The sequence below is a fragment of the Schistocerca serialis genome, chromosome 1 (genome assembly GCF_023864345.2).
Source record: "Schistocerca serialis cubense isolate TAMUIC-IGC-003099 chromosome 1, iqSchSeri2.2, whole genome shotgun sequence".
NCBI lineage: Eukaryota > Metazoa > Arthropoda > Insecta > Orthoptera > Acrididae > Schistocerca > Schistocerca serialis.
In genome coordinates, this window is record NC_064638.1 from 887,298,242 (window position 1) to 887,317,639 (window position 19,398).

Here is a 19,398-nt window from a genome sequence, read left to right on the forward strand (position 1 = left end):
TCTCTGTGATTAGAATTATTATATTCTTCTTGAAGTCTGAGGGTATTTCACCTGTCTCATACATCTTGCTCACCAGATGGTAGAGATGTGTCAGGACTGGTTATCCCAACGCTGTCAGTAGTTCTAATGGAATGTTGTCTACTCCCGGGGCCTTGTTTCGACTTAGGTCTTTCAGTGCTCTGTCAAACTCTGCACGCAGTATTGTATCTCCCATTTCATCTTCATATACATCCTCTTCTATTTCCATAATATTGTCGTCAAGACAATCGCCCTTGTATAGACCCTCTATATACTCCTTCCACCTTTCTGCTTTCCCTTCTTTGCTTAGAACTGGGTTTCCATCTGAGCTCTGGATATTCAAAGAAGTGGTTCTATTTCTCCAAAGGTCTCTTTAATTTTCCTGTAGGCAGTATCTATCTTACCCCTAGTGAAATAAGCCTCTACATCCTTACATTTGTCCTCTAGCCATCCCTGTGTAGCCATTTTGCAGTTCCTGTTGATCTCATTCTTGAGACGTTTGTATTTCTTTTTGCCTGCTTCATTTACTGCACTTTTATATTTTCTCCTTTAATCCATTAAATTCAATATTTCTTCTGTTACCCAAGGATTTCTACTAGCCCTCGTCGTTTTACCTAGATGATTCGCTGCTGCCTTCACTACTTCATCCCTCAAAGATACCTATTATTCTTCTACTGTATTTCTTTCCCCCATTTCAGTCAGTTGTTCCCTTATGCTCCCCCTGAAACTCTGTACAACCTCTGGTTTAGTCAGTTTATCCATGTCCCATCTCCTTAAATTCCCATCTTTTTGCAGTTTCTTCAGTTTTAATCTACAGTTCATAACCAATAGATTGTGGTCAGAGACCACATCTGCCCTTGAAAATGTCTTACAATTTAAAACCTGGTTCCTAAATCTCTGTCTTACCATTATATAATCTATCTGATACCATCTAGTATCTCCAGGCTTTTTCCATCTATACAACCTTCTTTCATGCTTCTTGAACCAAGTGTTAGCTATGATTAAGTTATGTTCTGTGCAAAATTCTACCAGGCAACTTCCTCTTTCGTTTCTTAACCCCAGTCCATATTCTCCCACTACGTTTCCTTCTCTTCCTTTTCCTACAATTGAATTCCAGTCATCTTCATCTCCCTTCACTATCTGAATAATTTCTTTTATCTCATCATACATTTCATCAATTTCTTCGTCATCTGCAGAGCTAGTTGGCATATAAACTTGTACTACCGTCGTAGGCGTGGGCTTAATGTTTTTTTGGCCTCAATAATGCGTTCACTATGCTGTTTGTAGTAGCTTACCCGCATTCCTATTGTTTTATTCATTATTAAACTTAGTACTGCATTACCCCTATTTGATTTTGTATATATAATACTGTATTCACCTGACCAGAAGTCTTGTTCCTTCTGCCACCGAACTTCACTAGTTCCCACTAAATCTAACTTTAATCTATCCATTTCCCTTTTTAAATTATCTAACTACCTGCCCGATTAAGGGATCTGACATTCCACGCTCCGATCCGTAGAACGCCAGGTTTCTTTCTCTTGATAACGACATCCTCTTGAGTAGTCCCCGCCCGGAGACACGAACAGGAGATATTTTGCCTCCGGAACATTTTACCAAGAGGACGCCATCATGATTTAACAATACAGTAAAGCTGCAGACCCTCGTGAAAAATTGCGTCTGCAGTTTCCCCTTGCTTTCAGCAGTTCGTAGTATCAGCACAGCCAGGCCGTTTTGGTTAGTGTTACAAGGCCAGATCAGTCAATCATCCAGACTGTTGCCGCAGCAACAGCTGAAAAGGCTGCCGCCCCTCTTCAGGAACCACACATTTGTCTTTCCTCTTAACAGATACCCCTCCATTGTGGTTGCACCTACGGTACGGCTATCTGTATCGCTGAACCACGCAAGCCTCCCCATCAAGGTCCATGGTTCGTGTGGGGACACAAAACGTATTGTGTCTCAAATGATTGATAGTTATCTAGTTAGTGTTTTTAAGGGCGTTCTCCGCAGAATCGGTGAAAAAGGAACATATAGAAAACTCTGAAGAGGGGTCAGAATGATAGGGCATGCGCTAAGACATCAAGGAATAAGTTCTATGGTACTAGAGGGCTCTGCAGAGGGTAAAATCCGTAGGGGGAGACAGAGGTGATGACACCAAAAAAATTTTAAGATTACTTTGATATTTCAGTGGTATATGAAAAGTATACCTTTAGCTAAAGTTAAAGAAAATATGTTTTGAAAGCTAGATCTTTTGATGTGGGTAGGTAAGTTCAATACGGGGCCAGTGTATTACTAAACCTCTCAAAGCCACCCTCCAACCGGCGGACAGAGCCGAATTTTGACACTTCTAGGGAGCCCTCGTTTCCCTAGTTTGTCACATTATTGTGGAGCCAAGCCAACTGGACTGGAAAAGTCATAGATCATTCCTAGAAACGACGTCTTCCGATTTATGTATTGCACCCAAATTCGTATCGGAACATTTTGTTACTGTTTAAGCAATAAATTTGTTCGTCTCAATCGTACTACCCTGCCAACAAACATAAAGGGTATTACTTGGATTGTGTCGCTTTGAAATGAGTTTCCAAAATAATTTTATCGGAAGATGATTTGTAAAGCAAGCAGTTCAGCGATTTCTTCCTTCTTTTAGTAGAAAACTTCATTAAAAAGCATGGACATAGCTTCAGAAGAGTCTACGACGATAGAACGATACACTTAACACCCATGCCCCAAAGGCAAAAAGATTCCATTCAGCTGCAGCCAATATTAATCACGCACAAATAAAAAAACGAAATATGGAATTTCTGCCAACTCTTCATTGGAAATGCCGTGTGGCTAGGGCCCGTTCGGGGAGACCGTTCGCCTGGTGCAAGTCTTTCGAGTTGACGCCACTGCGGCGACTTGCGTGTCGATGGGGATGAAATGATGATGATAAGGACAACACAACACCCAGTCCCAGAGTGGAGAACATCTCCGACCCAGCCGTGAATCGAACACGGGCCGTTAGGTAAAAGATTCCGACGCGCTAACCACTCAGCTACCGGGGGTGGGGGGACAACTCTTCATTAAATACAGAGAAGCACAGTTAACAGCACCGTGAAAAAGACATTTTCACCATTTCGGGACCCCTTTGGAACTCAAAGTCAGTGTTATTCTATTTCTAACACTATTGCTTCCCCTCTACTGATTTTGTGTGTTGTTATTCTTTCCAAGCTTAGTGTGGGGTAGCAAATGTTTCATGTGAGCTAAACCAGTGGTACTTCACTGTTTTGTTTTATCGAAATGATATGACATGTTCTCCCAGACTGCACCATATATTAATAAGCCCGTACATTTTCTCAGGACCCTTTGCCTGATAAACACACCTCAAGCCTATATGAGCGTGATTCGTTGGTGCGTGATATAAATGAAACAGTTGACACATACGTTCTGCCTGGCGAGTTTCTGAATCAGAAACCGACAACATTATCTCAACAAGTTGACCATTTGTGTATCACACGTTTAAAACCAAATATGTCACGTTTTATCTTGTTATCAGACAACAGATAAAACAACAATCATAGAAAGTTGGAAACTTCAGCCGCGTTATCGTCGGTTGACTTCAAAGACATAATTACTCACACACTTTCAAGTAGCGTATCACCCTGTAGCGTGGGCGTACTCGATGAGGGGAGATCAGTGAGCAATTAATTTAATTAGGTGTCCTATCTGTTACCACTTACAATAACAACAGATAAAGTTATCTTACCTGCAGACATCTGTTCACTGACCCGTGTCAGCATCGGAGATCAAATCTGAAGTAGGTTTTTAATCCAGAAAAGTTATACGTATAATAAAATACAGAGGCAAAGCAACAAACACGCAACAGTCAGGCAGTAAATCATTGGAATAAATATATATTGATCATTTAAAACACATTTGAATTTGAAGTAGCCTTGTTATCCCTGGGACGACCTCAGTCAGCAGTTCCAGATTATTCGTCGGATAGCCAGCTCGTTACAGGAATTAAAATTTTCAAGAGTGAAACAGTCGAACAGGAAATAAGGCCCTAGTCACGGGGGAATACTTAAGTTTCCGAACGACTGAGGTACTCTGCAGCCAGGAGACCTGGCACGTGTAATTAGATGAGATCGTTCACACGGGGATACTTCAGTAGTGGCGTTCCAGAGTCAGAGCGACCCGACGTGCTAGTTGCCTAGTCTCCCAGTCTCTCAGTTTCATTCGTACCATTGGGTTGCGCGATGTGCGAACAAATGTTTAATTTGAAATTCTTGGGAGAAGTGGAGAAATATCCGAAACTATAAAATTCAAGGAACGAGGTGACAGAGAGAGCATGGCACGAAGTAGCCAAGGAGGTTGATCTATCAGGTAAATTCCTTATCAATAATTAAAATTTTTTGCATAAAATAAACACTCCCTACTTACTATGCTTTAAGATCCATTCTATTGAAAAACTAATCAACGATTTATTAGCACCCACTATACAATGAATGCAATAAATACGTAACTAAAACGTTTTTAATTACGTATTAATACATAAATAAAAACGTACAGACACTCATTTTTAAGTTTTGCGGAAATACGCATAACACATAAAAAGTTTGTAAAGAAAGACAATTGTAGTAGATCCTGATTATTGTTGATGCCGTACTTACACTGCCATGGGAGGGAAGCGCGAGGAATCACAAGGTAGTTGGCTAAATAATTCCTTACTTCATAAGCAATAGAATGAGGATGCAGTGCAACGTCTTACCTTGGCTGGATTCTAACTGTTGGCATTTCGAAGTTGTTGCAATGTTGTTCACCACGACTGTATTGGATATCCTCATGCTTTCGAATGAACTTATGCGGTATGCCCACGGATTTTATTATGTCACCACTCTTCCTGTAGTTCGAGAACGAATAGGACTGCTTAAGACTTGGAACTTCTGTATCAGCACTTCAGATGCGCATTCGACAGATTTTCTTCCTCTTCTTAAACTATGCTAATAAATTCTCTTCACACTATCGAATGTTCTTTGTGCGTATTGCCGCATCACGTAGCGTGATAAAGGAAACGCTTCATCTCCTACAAAGTAACAAGGGAAATTATATTCATTGTCATCATCTGGTAATCTCGAATACAATGGAAAGTTTAATCTTCCATTGTAATCTAGTGTTTGGTTCCTGAAGCACGAAATATCCCTCCATCACTTTATCTACCTGCATAATCAGTTTCAATGATGGAAATGGAAATGTCGTGTGGCTAGGGCCTCCCGTCGGGTAGACCGTTCGCCTGGTGCAGGTCTTTCGATTTGACGCCACTTCGGCGACCTGCGCGTCGAAGTTTCAATGATAATGAATAAACCATCAGCATCACTGCATGCCAACAGTACTGTGGAGTGGTATTGTTTTTAATTGAAGTTAGCTGGACCCGTCCCAGGTAATATTTCAATGCGGATATGGTTCCTGTCCGATGCACCCAAGCAATTAGGCAATTAATAGTTTATATTATTTTCAGTGTAAGTATTAACCTACAACTTTCTCACTTTTCTCCTTCTGTTCCGGCGGTAATAATATTACTGTGTTATAGTAACATCATCAACAATAGAGTCACTAGACATTATAAGACTGGGGCCACGGCACACAAAAAAGCGTCCTCTGCCCATACCCAATCAAACTCATTGAATTTTCTGTTCACACTGCAAGTGATTTGGCAGTACAGGAGACTCGTGTTGTGCCTGTGTGAATGTGACCGGCTACTCGAGTCGTCTCCCAGTCTCTTGGTTGTCAGACCTGATTTGAGTATCCCAGTGTGAATAGGGCCTATATGTGTAGCCAGACCCTAGAGAATCATAAGTAGTGAAACGTGGGAAACAATATTAAGAAACAGACAGGAGATAATTGTTGCTGACTCTGAGAGATAAGAGGTTCGATTACAAAGGGCGATAAACGCGGCAACTCTTACGCCGTCAGTATCGGTCAGTTGTATGCAGACACTCGCAAAGCGAGCTCTACCAAGAAAGAATAAATATAAAACGCAAAACAGCATTTTCTATCTTTGAATAGAACTGTACAATAATTTTCCCAAAGAGAGTAAGAAGATTACTGAAACAAACCTACTAAAAAACACAGTTAAAAAGTACATGTTAAGCAATAAATTCTGTGCATTGAAGGATTACTTAGATAATACAGAGTAGGCGTTTGATAACAAAGTGTAACACAAATCTATAAAGACTTATATAAAAGGCAATGTGCTGACTACTCAGTGACTCATCATCGCCCACCTGAAACCGCTAAGGATGGAAACTTGAAATACCATATTATACTGTAAAATATTATATTATGTATTTTAAGAAGGGATATTTCCAAGTTCCACCCGTAAGGGGGTGAAATAGGGGATGAAAGGTTTCTGAAAGATGTCACTTAAAAGGCACTGTAGAAGCTAGACCTACTAAAACTGGCGTTTCATTTCTTAAAGCTAAATTTATTAAACTTTGAATTTGGATTATCAGTTAGAAATAAAAAAGTACACATTTCACTGTTTTTGGAAATTCTATCCCATGTGGGTGAAATAGGGGATGAAAGTTTTTGATGGAAGTACTTCAGTACGTAAGCATTTTTGAAACGAAATCTTTGAAAACTGTTACTGGCTTCTCGGTTATAAATGAGATGTTTCAATGTTTTTGGAAATTCAACCCCCTAAAGAAGTGAAATAGGAGATGAAAAGTTTTATGAAATTACTTCATTGTGAGAACATTTTCAAAGCTAAATCTATTGTAATTTGTATTTGGCGTCTCTATTACAAATTTTAAAAAAATATATATGTTTCACTATTTTGGGAAATTCAGCTCCTAAGTCGGCGAAATAGGAGATGAAAATTATTAAGAAAATTTTTCGTTACATGAATAAATTGAAAAACTAAATCTTTGGAAATTGGTACGTATTTCACTTATCGGTTAGTATACAGAAATATGTGTTAGGGGGTGCAAGGTTCTATGGAAATATCACAAGAAGAACGGAAAAGGTATGATTAACAAAAACCTTCCACTCTAGTGACCAGAATAGCTTTTTGGTCAGAAGTACATTCGGAAAAGCTTCTATGACCTTCATTAGCTTGAAAAGTTTAGAAGATGTTGCAATTTGTGAACTACATAAAAAATCGATTAAAGAAAAACAAAAAAAGTATTTGTAGGCCATACAGTCTACGCGAGCGAAGCAACGGGCACTAAGCTACTAAATGATACGTACGATAATAAGACATTTCACACAACACTTTTGCACTATGTTTTCTTCCTTATTTCTTTTTTTTCTGGAAAAACTTTCTACTAAAGCTATGCTTGTAATCTTTCTGAGCTCTACAAGTGACTCATTATGGAGGGATACTGACTTAGCCTATCAGGCTAGCAAATGGGAAGTCGCGGTACACAAAACAGAAGTCAGACATCTTTGCTATGACCTCGACATCAGCTTAGAGTGTGTGTGCAGTGTTCCATCATGAAAGAACGAGTGTGCAATGTGTGCAATAACTGGGAGTTAGAAATGAGTGAACAGTGTAGCAGTAGCCTTTTACATTTTTAAATAACTTAATTGTAAAACACTATTGTACGCTAGAGATTAACCGAATGAGGCCGCACAGTTTTAAACAGATTGGCATTGTATACGGCAATCCTAATTTACATTTTCTGTGGTTTCTGTAAATTACTTCAGGCAAATGGCCGCATGGCTCCTACAAAAAAGGCCATGCGGACTACCTGTTCCATCCTTATCAAACTAGACCTGTGAGAATACAAACGCTGGTATTTATCACTTCGTTGTGTATTCTTGTCAAAATGATTTGCCGATGAATAAAACAACTATTACTAAAAACATTACGAACCTGTGCGTAAGTGGGCTCTGTCTGAAATATGCAACCAAATGGAGCCCAGACAGGGCTTCCCAGTATTTTATTGCCTCAGAGGAAACACACTGAAGCGAGTGATCCGAAAAAAAGTAGTTCTAATAGCCATCCTTACCCGGGAGTCAGCACTGACCACTTCTGCGGTTTTTGCCGGAAGATGTGTAGGGTATCAGTACCAGTACAGAAGGGTTCTCCGGTATGATATTTCTGTACAAGCTGTGGAAATCTCTCAGGAACTGGCGCAGTTATGTGCTAGTTAAGCAAATGAACTTCTAATGTGAGATACCTCGCCGACTGCGGTACGTTATTGCAGCCATGGAGAATGCGATCGTCATCATTAAGACCAAGGACTGTAAGTGGAAGAATCATGACATGCTGTATAAGACGTTTAAAAAGAGTTACAAGCTGATCAAACAGATGATTTGGTACAGACTATGAACTTTTAAATCCCTATTAAGAACGAATATGCGCAGCACAGTGCGGGAACATTTACTTCGTTTTTTTTATTTTTTTTATTTTTATTTTTTTACTGGAAATCTGTAAAGAGGATGTATCGCGAAACTGGCGAAATATTAATCGTCATTGCTACAACCACAGAAAGTTGACGCACACTCGCACACCCATTATATCGAGGATGAAGAACACCATGAAAAAAGAAAAAAAAAGAAAGAAAACGGTCGCTTGCAGCATACAGAAAGGGAGGAAAATAGTAGAGGTAACGACTAACGCGCTGTCGACGATGGGGTTATTAGAGGCGGAACACAAGGAAATATATCATATGAACCATACTGCCGTTTGCCTTTATTTATGTTGGTACACTAAAGAAAAAAATGTGGAATGTCGTCCTTTAGTTCAGTGCGACATCACTGCACCATCTCTGTTGGTAACGGATTTAGGTATGGTTAGTTTGTTTACAAAGTGCTAACAGGATCACAAGAACACGTCGTTTCTCTGATCTGGATTTCGCTAGCAAACTTTTGCCTGTACCACAAAAAGCTTCAAACCCTTAAATGAAATTTTCACGAGCAGCTGGATAACGAAGCTAAGGTAGTCTGCTGAGTCATTAGACGCCAACTTCTATATCTACATCGACATATATATTCCGTAACCCATTTTACAGTGCGTCGCGGAGGATATTCCGTATCAGTGAGATTCTGTCTTATTACTGTATTCACGTATTGAGCAGCGCAAGAAATGATTGTTGACATGTCTCTCTAGGCTCCTTGATCTCTTATATCGCTCTTGTGGTCCCTACGGTGGTAGCAGCAGAATTGTTGCGCCGTCTTCCTCCAATATTTGTCCTCTAATTTTATTTTTTATGGCGTTGCCTTATTTCCAAAGATTCCTATTTGAGAATCCCAGGCATGTTTCTAGCAGTTGCATTACAGAACACACATGTCGCACGATTCTTATTCAAGCAATCACAGTGAAAGTGATAGGGGCTACAAATCTGAGGTTTTCCGCAATGTTTCACCTGTATATTGAGAGCCCTCGGCGACTGAGTGGGTCAGTCCCTTACAAAGGAAGAGTATTTAATTATTTGAATGACAATACCGAAAACAAAATTACAACTCCAATGTATGCAATCACGAATTGGTTGAATGAATTTTTACAAATCGGAAAATTTTATGTGAAGATTTCTATTACAGTATGGTATCAATTTTTCTCGGCCTTCTGGAGGCACCAATATATTCGGTAGAGAAAAGAATATCGGATATTGGAGACGAATTAATTTTAATACCAGCCAAACAATTGGATTAAGAATGTCACAGGATGTTGCAAACGGCAAAGAATGGAACCGTTGTGCTAAAATTGGAAACATTAACACACCAGCATGACAGGAGACCTTTTTTTCGCTAGTTGCCCTTCTGGCGCCATCGCAAAATGGCGAATGATAAGGGGCAGAGTATCTTTCTTACAGTGGTTTTTTAAGTGTCTCTTGCTGTGTGTGTTTTTATACTGTGGCCGACTTTTAACTTGTATGTGTGACTTCGGTGTATTTTAAGTGCCCCACAAGTCACCAACTGTGTTATTTTAACTGTACGTCGACTTTCTTAACTGCTGCCCAATGAACGTCTCCGTGTCAGTGTATATTTTAACTACCATTGTCTCCATTTACTGTATTTTTATATCTCCCTTTTCCCGCTCTTTTATGTATAAGTTTGATCTTTTATTATTTTTATGCCACTCAGCTGAAGAACAGCGGATTGTGCCATTTCCAGCCCACCCCTGCCCATGTGGGGCTGAGGAATGAAATTACAATAAAAGAAACAAAATTACATTCTCATTAGGGGAAAGTAGGGGAAATGTGCACAGTGGGTAAACATGCGCATTGCTGTTTCTCTGATTTAAAAGGTTTGTTGAACTTTGTAACCAGTGCTACACCTAGCAGCAGCTTAGCGAACTACGTTCGTCTGGTTGCTGGGCCGCCATTACAGTGAGTTTGCAAATGGTGAAATGCGATGTTGTGATGTAATTTGCAGTCTTCGGGATTTACGACTGTGAGTCTCTATTTATTACGTTGACTAAATTTACTTGTGATACAGTTAAAGCCTGTATGCTATGGGTATGTTTTGATGTGAGTCCTGTTTGGTTGTAATTAGTTTTAAGAAAATTGTGGTCAAAATTTATTTCCAAGACACTGTAGTGGATGGGTGCCAGGAGGTGCTGTATTAAAACTCGTCTGAGCTTTTCAAATGTTTTATTTTTTCCACTACAGATCTTCGTTGACCTCGGTCCGCATCACAGGCCCTGCATGGCTGAGGTAGCATCCCAGCGGCCTGTGCAACGCACTGTGTCAAGCTGGCCTTGTACACCAGCTGCAGAGTTCCAATTACATCAGGATGACTGCGCTAGCAGCCGACTCAGTGGCCACCATCCCCGTTGACTCCGCACTGCCCCGCCGGGAGCCATAGGCCGGCCACCCTGCTGCTTCTTCCTCGGCTGGCATAGCTGGGAATGCAGCGGCAATGACCACTCCTGTTCCAGCATCCGAACCTGCGACCCTCGCCTTGTAAGTCTCCGGCGTGTGTTGGGAGCCGAGGCGACAGTCGAAGAGTGGCCCGCCCTGGCTGGCTGCAGACCCCACGTTGGCCACAGAGGGTCAAATCAACGACCCGCCATGGACTGGGACACTGTCACCCCATCTGTTGCCATGTGTCGCCAGTAGTGTGACATGCCCCACCGTCCAGGAGAGCTGCCACACTTGAATGAATCTCGTTAGAAAACCACACCTATTTATACTCGGCTTCGTGGCTCTATTCTGCAAACGCATTGCTCCAAGTCACGTACGCCCCACACCACGGTTGTGCCAGTGGGCCCCTTCTTCCTACAGCTTGCGATATGCAAACTGCTGCATTTATGCTTTTCAGTGGTTCGATGGCCCCTGTGGCCTCCATTCCATTTTGCAACCGCTGGTCAGCATAACTTACTGCAATCCGGCCCGCACCTGGCTGGAACTTGTGCTCAGAATATCGCATAAAACTAACTTTCCCTATCCTTAACTGTGGTGCCGCTACAACACTATGGGGTGAAGGTGGGCACCGATGCGTATGTTTCCCCCTCATGTAGTTAAATACCAGCAGGCCACCAACAGTTTTTTTTTCTTTGTTCTCAGATGTCAAGGAAGTACGTCCGGAAAACAGAGCACTACAGTTATAGTGTAGACACGTTTAAATAAGCAATACATGCAGTAAGAACAGATTGGAGGAAAATCAGAATAGTTGGTAGGAGCTTCAAAATAACAGAATCAACACTACGAAAATACCTCACAAAACCCACTAACAAGGTAACACAGCCAAGTTTGGGGTGTAATGCTATTATTCCAGAGAGTGTTGAGCAAGAAATGGTTGATTTTATCATCCTTCTTTGCAACTTGTTCCGTGGCCTAACACCTAAAGGCTTGCGGAAAATAGCATACGACTACGTTGAGAAGAATGGTATTAACCACAATTTCAACAAAGAGAGTGGCTTAACCAGCAAAGATTGGATATACAGTTTTCTTAAGCACCGCCTGACCATCAGACTGTGGCAGCCGGAAAATACTAGTGTGAATAGAATCAATGCTTTCAGCAAGGTAGAAGTTACTCAATTTTTTGACAATCTGCTAACTTTAAAAGAAAAACTGAATATTGACCCCACAAGAATGTACAACCAAGATGAAACTGGCATAACCGTTGTACAAAAAAAGTGTTCTAAGGTGTTTGCTACCAAAAGGTTCAAAGAGCGTATGCCCTGCAACTTCCGCTGAGAGGGGCAGGACCATCACTGGTGTGTTTTGTATGAGCGCTGGAGGTCATTTCATACCTCCTATGATGATTTACCCAAGAAAATGAATGAGTGCCAGTTTTCAGAAAAATGGACCGGATGGGGCCATTTACTGTTTTGTTCCAACAATGGGTGGACCAACGCAGAACTATTCAATGAGTGGCTTCTTCATTTAAAAAAAAACATACTCGCCCAACAGCTGATGAACCAGTGCTCCTTATATACTGGACAACCACAACAGCCACATTTCCATTGGGTCTTACAAGTTTTGTAAAGAAAACCACATCCACATGGTCTCTCTGTCACCACACACATCCCACTGCCTACAACCCTTGGACGTAACCTTTTTCGACCTCTGAAGAATGCTCTTTCTAGAGAATATGGCCTTTTCATGATACGAACAGGGCACCAGAGAATTACTGAGTATGAAGTTGCTGAACTTGTGAAGAATGATTTTCTTAAAGTTGCTACATTGTCAAATGCCTTATCTCGCTTCTGCACAGCTGGTATTCACCCATACAACCCTGACAAGTTTTCTGAACTTGATTTTGCTCCAGCTCGAAAACTAGACGGGCTAAGAGTGGATGCAGCCACAGACTGTGACAGTCCTTCAATATCTGCAGCACGTAAGACCCCATCAACTGCTACAAGTCCATCTGTTGGGCTATTTGATGACCCTACTTCTTCAACATCCACAGGAGGTTTTACTGAAGAAGTTTATGACTTATCTACCAGCTTTTGACCTAAAGAAGAAATCTGATAGGCCTAAGCCTGCTGAGGTTAAAACAAGAAAGCCCAGAGAAAAGCAGCACTCTGAAATACTAATTAGCACACCCATGAAAATAAAGCTTCAGTTGGATATAGAAAAGTAAAAGGAAAAAGAAGAGGTGAAACAGCAAAGAATTGCCAATAAAAACAAAAGTTGCTAGAAAGCTTAATCTCGGCAATAGGCCTAAGCCTAATGCAAAAGAAAGTATGGATAAGAAAAGACTTCAAAACAAGAAAAAGGATAATCAGACTTTTGGCTAGAAACACTTACAAAAGAAGGTAAACAAAAAGAAGATGATTGAAAAAGAATCAGATGATTCAGATGTTGACGAAGTTCCATTGTGTAATGACGATGAGTCCGATGATATCGACATGGAGCTGTTTGACCCTGGCGCACTTCTAGGAGCCGACAATGAGATTTGCAGACTTTGTGGAGATCAAGGTAAAGACAGATGTACTTTGTGCGGAAGATGGCACCATGCAGCTTGTACCGCAAATGATTCTGCTAAAGATTTTATATGTGATATGCGTAGTGAAGGGCTTATCTAACTTGTTAAATCTGTAGGCCCCTAACATCAAAGAAAACTTTGCATTTTATTTGAAAACTGATAGTCCTGAACTATGTTAAATTTTGTAAAATTTGATTAAAACTTATGTTTAACCTAATCTAATATGTGCCTTATCAATATAATCTTTCGAAAAAACCTTGTATTGTTTTTTTTCCTCTTCAGGTATTACTGTGTATCAATTCTTTTAAGATGCACACAATTACCCCACCCAATGCGCACGTTTCCCTGATGTTCGGGAAACCGTGCGCTTAGGTAGTGTCTTGAAATTTTGTTTTTGGTGTGTTTATTTTTGAATATTTTGGGTTATCTTAATTTTTTACAGATACTAGAATAGTTGCTCTAAGTTTTGATATAAAATAAACTTTATTTAACGAAGTCAAAATTTTTTAAAAAAAGTTCTGATTAGGTGTTCACGCTTCCCCTACTTTCCCCTACAGAGTTCAAGTAATCATTAGAAACCAAACGTTCTTATCCTATGTTGCACAGGCTCTTTCTTGGTCATTATTACATCTGTTTCAGAAATGGATAATATGATGCATAATTGTAGTAAGACAAGAATGTCAAAGCATAAAATGTATTCGTTTCTTTGAAGAGAGAAGAGGGTACATTCGATAGAATATTTCCATTCTGTATACGGAGAGATGTAATAGGAACTGTATTAAAAGGCTGAGAAATGATGTTTTGCTATTAGAGACAATGACATCCAGTCAAGTGCAAAGCAGAAAACTTGGGAAATATCCCTTTGTTGTTGAAATTATCAACATTCTCAATTACAGTAAAGGCTCTGCATCAACCCATGATCTAATGGATTTCAAAACCAAAGAACTGGTAGAGGCATGGTGAAATGAAGGTATGAGTAAGGTGAAATGGGTGAATGATGAGTTAGAGAAACATCCATCTTAATATTCATCTTTAACCCATCCACATTACCCAAACGATTTATTTAGTATGGTTGACAAACTAATACTGAGTACTAAATAAAAGCAGGTGGCTTCTGCCCATAAAACCAAAGACTTTGTACATCTCTATATCCATCCATATGCCTCAAACTCACTGCACTGCTTTCATGTTAAAGATTTGGGTTCACAGTACCAGTGTGCAAGGGGAAGCCAACCTGTGGGAGATGTGGTTTGTATGTTCAAGATCCATGCTCACCATGTACATTGTCACAAGCTCCTGTTAACTGCTCAGACAAATGTTCAGTATGCTCTAAGGAATGCCCCCCTGTCTGTTTATAGGAACAGAAAATTCAAGAACTTTTGGACACAAGACAGCTACCACACACACAAGAAAAAAAGATTTTCAAGTTTATGAAACCTGCAGTGTTTGCAACATCGTTCTCTACCATCGTAATGGAAACATTCTCCATGTCAGATGCCTCAATACATACGCTTCATGGAGAGGCTGTCACATTCATCTTGAGCTGCTGCAGTTGTTAGTATGGTTGACAAACTAATACTGGGTACAAAAGAAAAGCAAGTGGCTTCCGCCCATAAAACCAAATTTGTAAATAAGATATCTCCATCTATCTCTTTACCACCTTAAATCATTAGGTGACAAATTACAGGCCACTGGCATATTTTGTGATCTGTCAAAGGCATTTCACTGTGTGAATCACAATATGTTTTTAAGTAAATTAAAATATTCTAGTGTAATAGGAAACACTGCAAAATGGTTCAAACTGTGTCTCTCTGACAGGAAATAAAGGGTATCAATAGCGAAGGATCCTCTACTAACCAGTGACGCATCATCCACCTGGGAACAAATTACATGCGGTATCCCACAAGGTATCATCTTAAGGCCCTTACTTTTTCTTCTGTATATCAATGACTTTTCACAAGTAACATTACCAAATGCCAAGTTTGTTGTGTTTGCAGACAATAAAACATTACTGTAAACAGCAAGACAAATACAAGTTCAGAAATATTTGTCAATGAAATCTTCATGGACATTAATAAAGGTTTTAGGCAATTTTTTATCACTAAACTTAAAGAAAACACACACACACTACAATCAATTCACAACTTGTAAGAAGTTTCCCCCCTGTATATGCTTAAATACAATGAGAAGCAGATAGAAAGTGTTGACAGTATTAAATTCTTGGTGTTACAGTCTGCTAAGAAATGCAACTAGGTGGAACACCCACGGACTTGCTGATGTCCTTAAACAAATGTTTATTTGAAATGCAGATATTTTCAGATACAGTTGGTATAAAAAAAGGCTAACATTCTTCACTTACTTCCATTCCACTATGTCATATAGGAACACTTTTTGGAGTAAGTCATGAAGCCAAGTTAATGTTTTCCAAAGTCTAAAAATGTATAATATGAATAATTTTTGCCACGAACTCAAGAACATCCTGTAGAGGCCTGTTCAAGGAACCACAAACTAAAGGGCAGATTCCTAACTGGAAATGGAGGACAACTGCTGTAAAAGCACTATGATCATTGTCCAGAAATACATTGTTGCTATAGTAGATGGCACTGATGAATGAAAGTTTCTCTGACCACATGCTCTGTGTTTCTTGTGTGTTGCATGCTGTGTGGTTGACACAAGGCCAAGTGGATGGAAACAGATGAGAAGGAGTGTTTCTGTATCAAAACAAATACCCTCAGTGACACCAACAACATCACGCAACATTTGAAGCCCTTTTTGGGTGTTTGTGTGACTATGGGTCTTTTCAGACAGACGAATGTGCAGGGAGGTGGCGGACTGTATGTACCAGATTTGGAGGACCAGTTTCTACAGTATATTCAGGCAAACACTAGTACAAATTCTAGGCAAGTGGTCTGTGAACATGGTGTAAGTCAGAGTACAGTTATGTGTGTCCTACTTGATAACTACTGCATCCCATGGAGGCCACTTTGAACATCTGTTGTGACATGGATTCGATGCAGCTCTGTACTGTGTTCTGGGATGATTTGTTGTCATTTCATGCACACTGTTCATTTCCACACACACATGTTCATATAACCTTTTTTCCTTCATTTACGGCCAGGAATCCATCCCTGCAGTTCATCAGTTTTATTAATGTTCACCCTGTATTTATTTCTTAATGTAATTTGTCATACACTGAGGTGACAAAAGTCATGGGATAACTCCTAATATTGTGCTGGATCTCCTTTTGCCCAGCATAGTACAGCAACTCAAAGTGGCATCGACTTAACAAGTCATTGGAAGCCCCTGCATAAATATTTAGCCACACTGCCTCTAACACCATCCATAATTGTGAAAGTATTGCTATTGCAGAATTTTGTGCACAAACTGAGCTCTTGATTATGTCCCACAAACGCTCAATGGGAGTTTCGTCCGGAAGTCTGAGTGGCCGAACCATTTGCTCAAATTGTCCAGAATGTTCTTCAAACCGATTATGAGCGATTGTGACATGATATTGTTGTTTGGGAAGATGAAGTCTGTGAATGGATGCAAATGGTCTCCAATTGAACCAGAGAACCCAGTCTGTTCCATGTAAACACAGTATTGAAACCGTGAACTGAGGTGTTGGTTCAAAAAAGAGATTATTATTTTCAGTGAAATGACAAAAGTAATGAGACAGTGATATGCACAATACAGATGGCAGTAGTATCACATAGCAACTTGCATGGCACCTTGTAAACAATGTGGGTCCATGGCTTGTGGGGTCTGTGCCATATTCTAATCTTACCACCAGCTCTTATCACCTGAAATTGTGACTCATCTGACCAGGCCACAGTTTTCTGGTTATCTAGTATCTAATTGATATGGACACAAGCCCATGAGAGGCACCAGAGGTGATCTTGTGGTGTTACCAAACTCACTTGTGTCTATTATCTGTTGCCATAGACAATTAAATTAAAATTTCACAGCAGTCCTTATGGATATTTTTGTCATACATTCCACATTGACTTCTGTGGTTATTTCACACTGTGCTACTTGTCTGTTGGCAATGACAACTCTACGCAAATGCTGCTGCACTCGGTCATTAAATAACACCCACAGTGAGCAGTAATCCCTGAAATTTGGTATTCGTGGCACATTCATGATATTGTGGATCTCAGAATATTGAATTTCCTAATAATTTCTGAAATGGAATGCCCTGTGTGTCTAGCTCCAACCACCATTCCGGTTTCAAAGTCTGGTAATTCCTGTCGTGCAGCCATAATCGCACTGGAAACCTTTACACATGAATCACGTGAGTACAAATGTCAGTTGTGTCAATGCACTGCCCTTTTATACTTTGTATATGTGATACTACTGCCATCTGTATATGTGCGTATTGCTGCCACATTACTTTTGTCACCTCTGTGAAAATAACAACCTCTTTTTTGAACCAACATCTCAATTCATGGAATCAATATTAGAAATAAAAATAATTTTCACAAAGATTTAAAGTCACCTACTTTGGTCTAGAGAGGTATTCATTACTCAGGAGCAAACATTTTCAATAACTTGCCAGTGGCCACAAAAAGAAATAACTAGTAACAAAGTTCACTTTAAGAGCAGCCTAAATGATTTATTGGTGGCTGACCCTTCTGCTTAATAGATGAATGTCTAAGTACAAATAACTGATGAATATTTATAATTAAAAATTTCAAATAACGTAAGTGATATATAAAATCTGACTCTGCATATCTTCAGTGCAGTAATGTGATCCATGAAACGACAGTTGTAAATGAATTTTTGTTTGATGAGACATAGCTACAACAGCCTAAGAATTATCATATGCACCTCAATGTATTGTACATTTACATGTTTTGTGCCAAGTTTTTTATAACATTTTAAACAAAATAATGTTTAATTTTTTTTACTTATTCTACATCCTTGAGGACCATTTCATTTGTGATCAGTGGAATGTACATTAGGCCATCATTTTTTTTTCCATAGGAATGTACTGTATATACTTGTTATTGAAATGTTATGTATCCTATGGATCTGTGGAGTGAAAAATATATCTAATGTAATCTAATCTAACTTCTTATCTTCTAGATAGAAACATAAGTAGCTGTGTGGTACACACATTATACCTCATCTTTCTAATTTTTGAGTCAGAATAGTATGTCCCACGACATTTCAAAGTGATGTAAAATACCTGCAGTGAGTTCATATTGGTTGAAAAGTGTTATAGTTTGGTCAAAGAACTCGAAAATTGACACACGGTAACATCACTACTAATGATTCCCTAGCTGATTCTTACCGCATATGTAACTGCCTCTTTACATCTGTAATACTCTCCACACTCCAGCATTTTAACCAGTCCACCCTCGTATGAGATATGCCTCAACACTGGCCTTTATTCAGCTTCATGTTATTGGTTGTCTCTCCTCAAATTTCATTTATTGTTTACCACTTTTTAGTTATATTATGGAATTTACTATTTGTATTGCTTGCAGTTAACTGTTTGACAAACTAATTACGTATAGAAACACATGCAAATTTGTAGTTGGTTGTAAAAAGACACAAAGGACATGGATTTGTGTTTTATTTACAAAAGGTTTATTTGAAATAATCTGATGTCATTTAACAACTTATTTCATAAACAATATTCATAAAAGCATAAGTAAAGAACTGTGAATACTGATACAGGTACAGGTTGCAGTGTGGACAGTGGTATCTATTTTTGGCAAGTACTGCAGACATAGGGTGTAAGATCTGCAGGAACTGTTACATTATCATCTTCTCTTGCAAGGGACCAATAACGTTGCCTCACCAAATTTGCTGCCATCTTTGGTTGGCGTGATCTTGTGAAGATTCCCTTCTTGTTTCCACCAACACGTGTGTATGCTGCAATTAATCAGTGTGTACTGCAATTGATATTCATATTTGAATATTTAAATATCATGCACATACCATAATATTATACAGTGATTCATATTATGTAATACAAAACAGTGGATATCCATCAATGTCTGAGTAGCTTATGTCACT

The 19,398-nt window shown here is 39.5% G+C and overlaps 1 protein-coding gene across 1 annotated transcript in view; it reads right to left on the reverse strand.

The window, feature by feature from the left end:
• Positions 1-18,943: 18,943 nt before the first annotated feature.
• LOC126411210 (beta-glucuronidase-like) overlaps positions 18,944-19,398 on the reverse strand; it is a 110,020-nt gene continuing 109,565 nt past the window's right edge. The window contains exon 13 of the mRNA XM_050081346.1: positions 18,944-19,254. Within this exon, the coding sequence (XP_049937303.1) occupies positions 19,085-19,254 (170 nt within the window). The 3' untranslated portion in view covers positions 18,944-19,084. The remainder of the gene's footprint in view (positions 19,255-19,398) is intronic.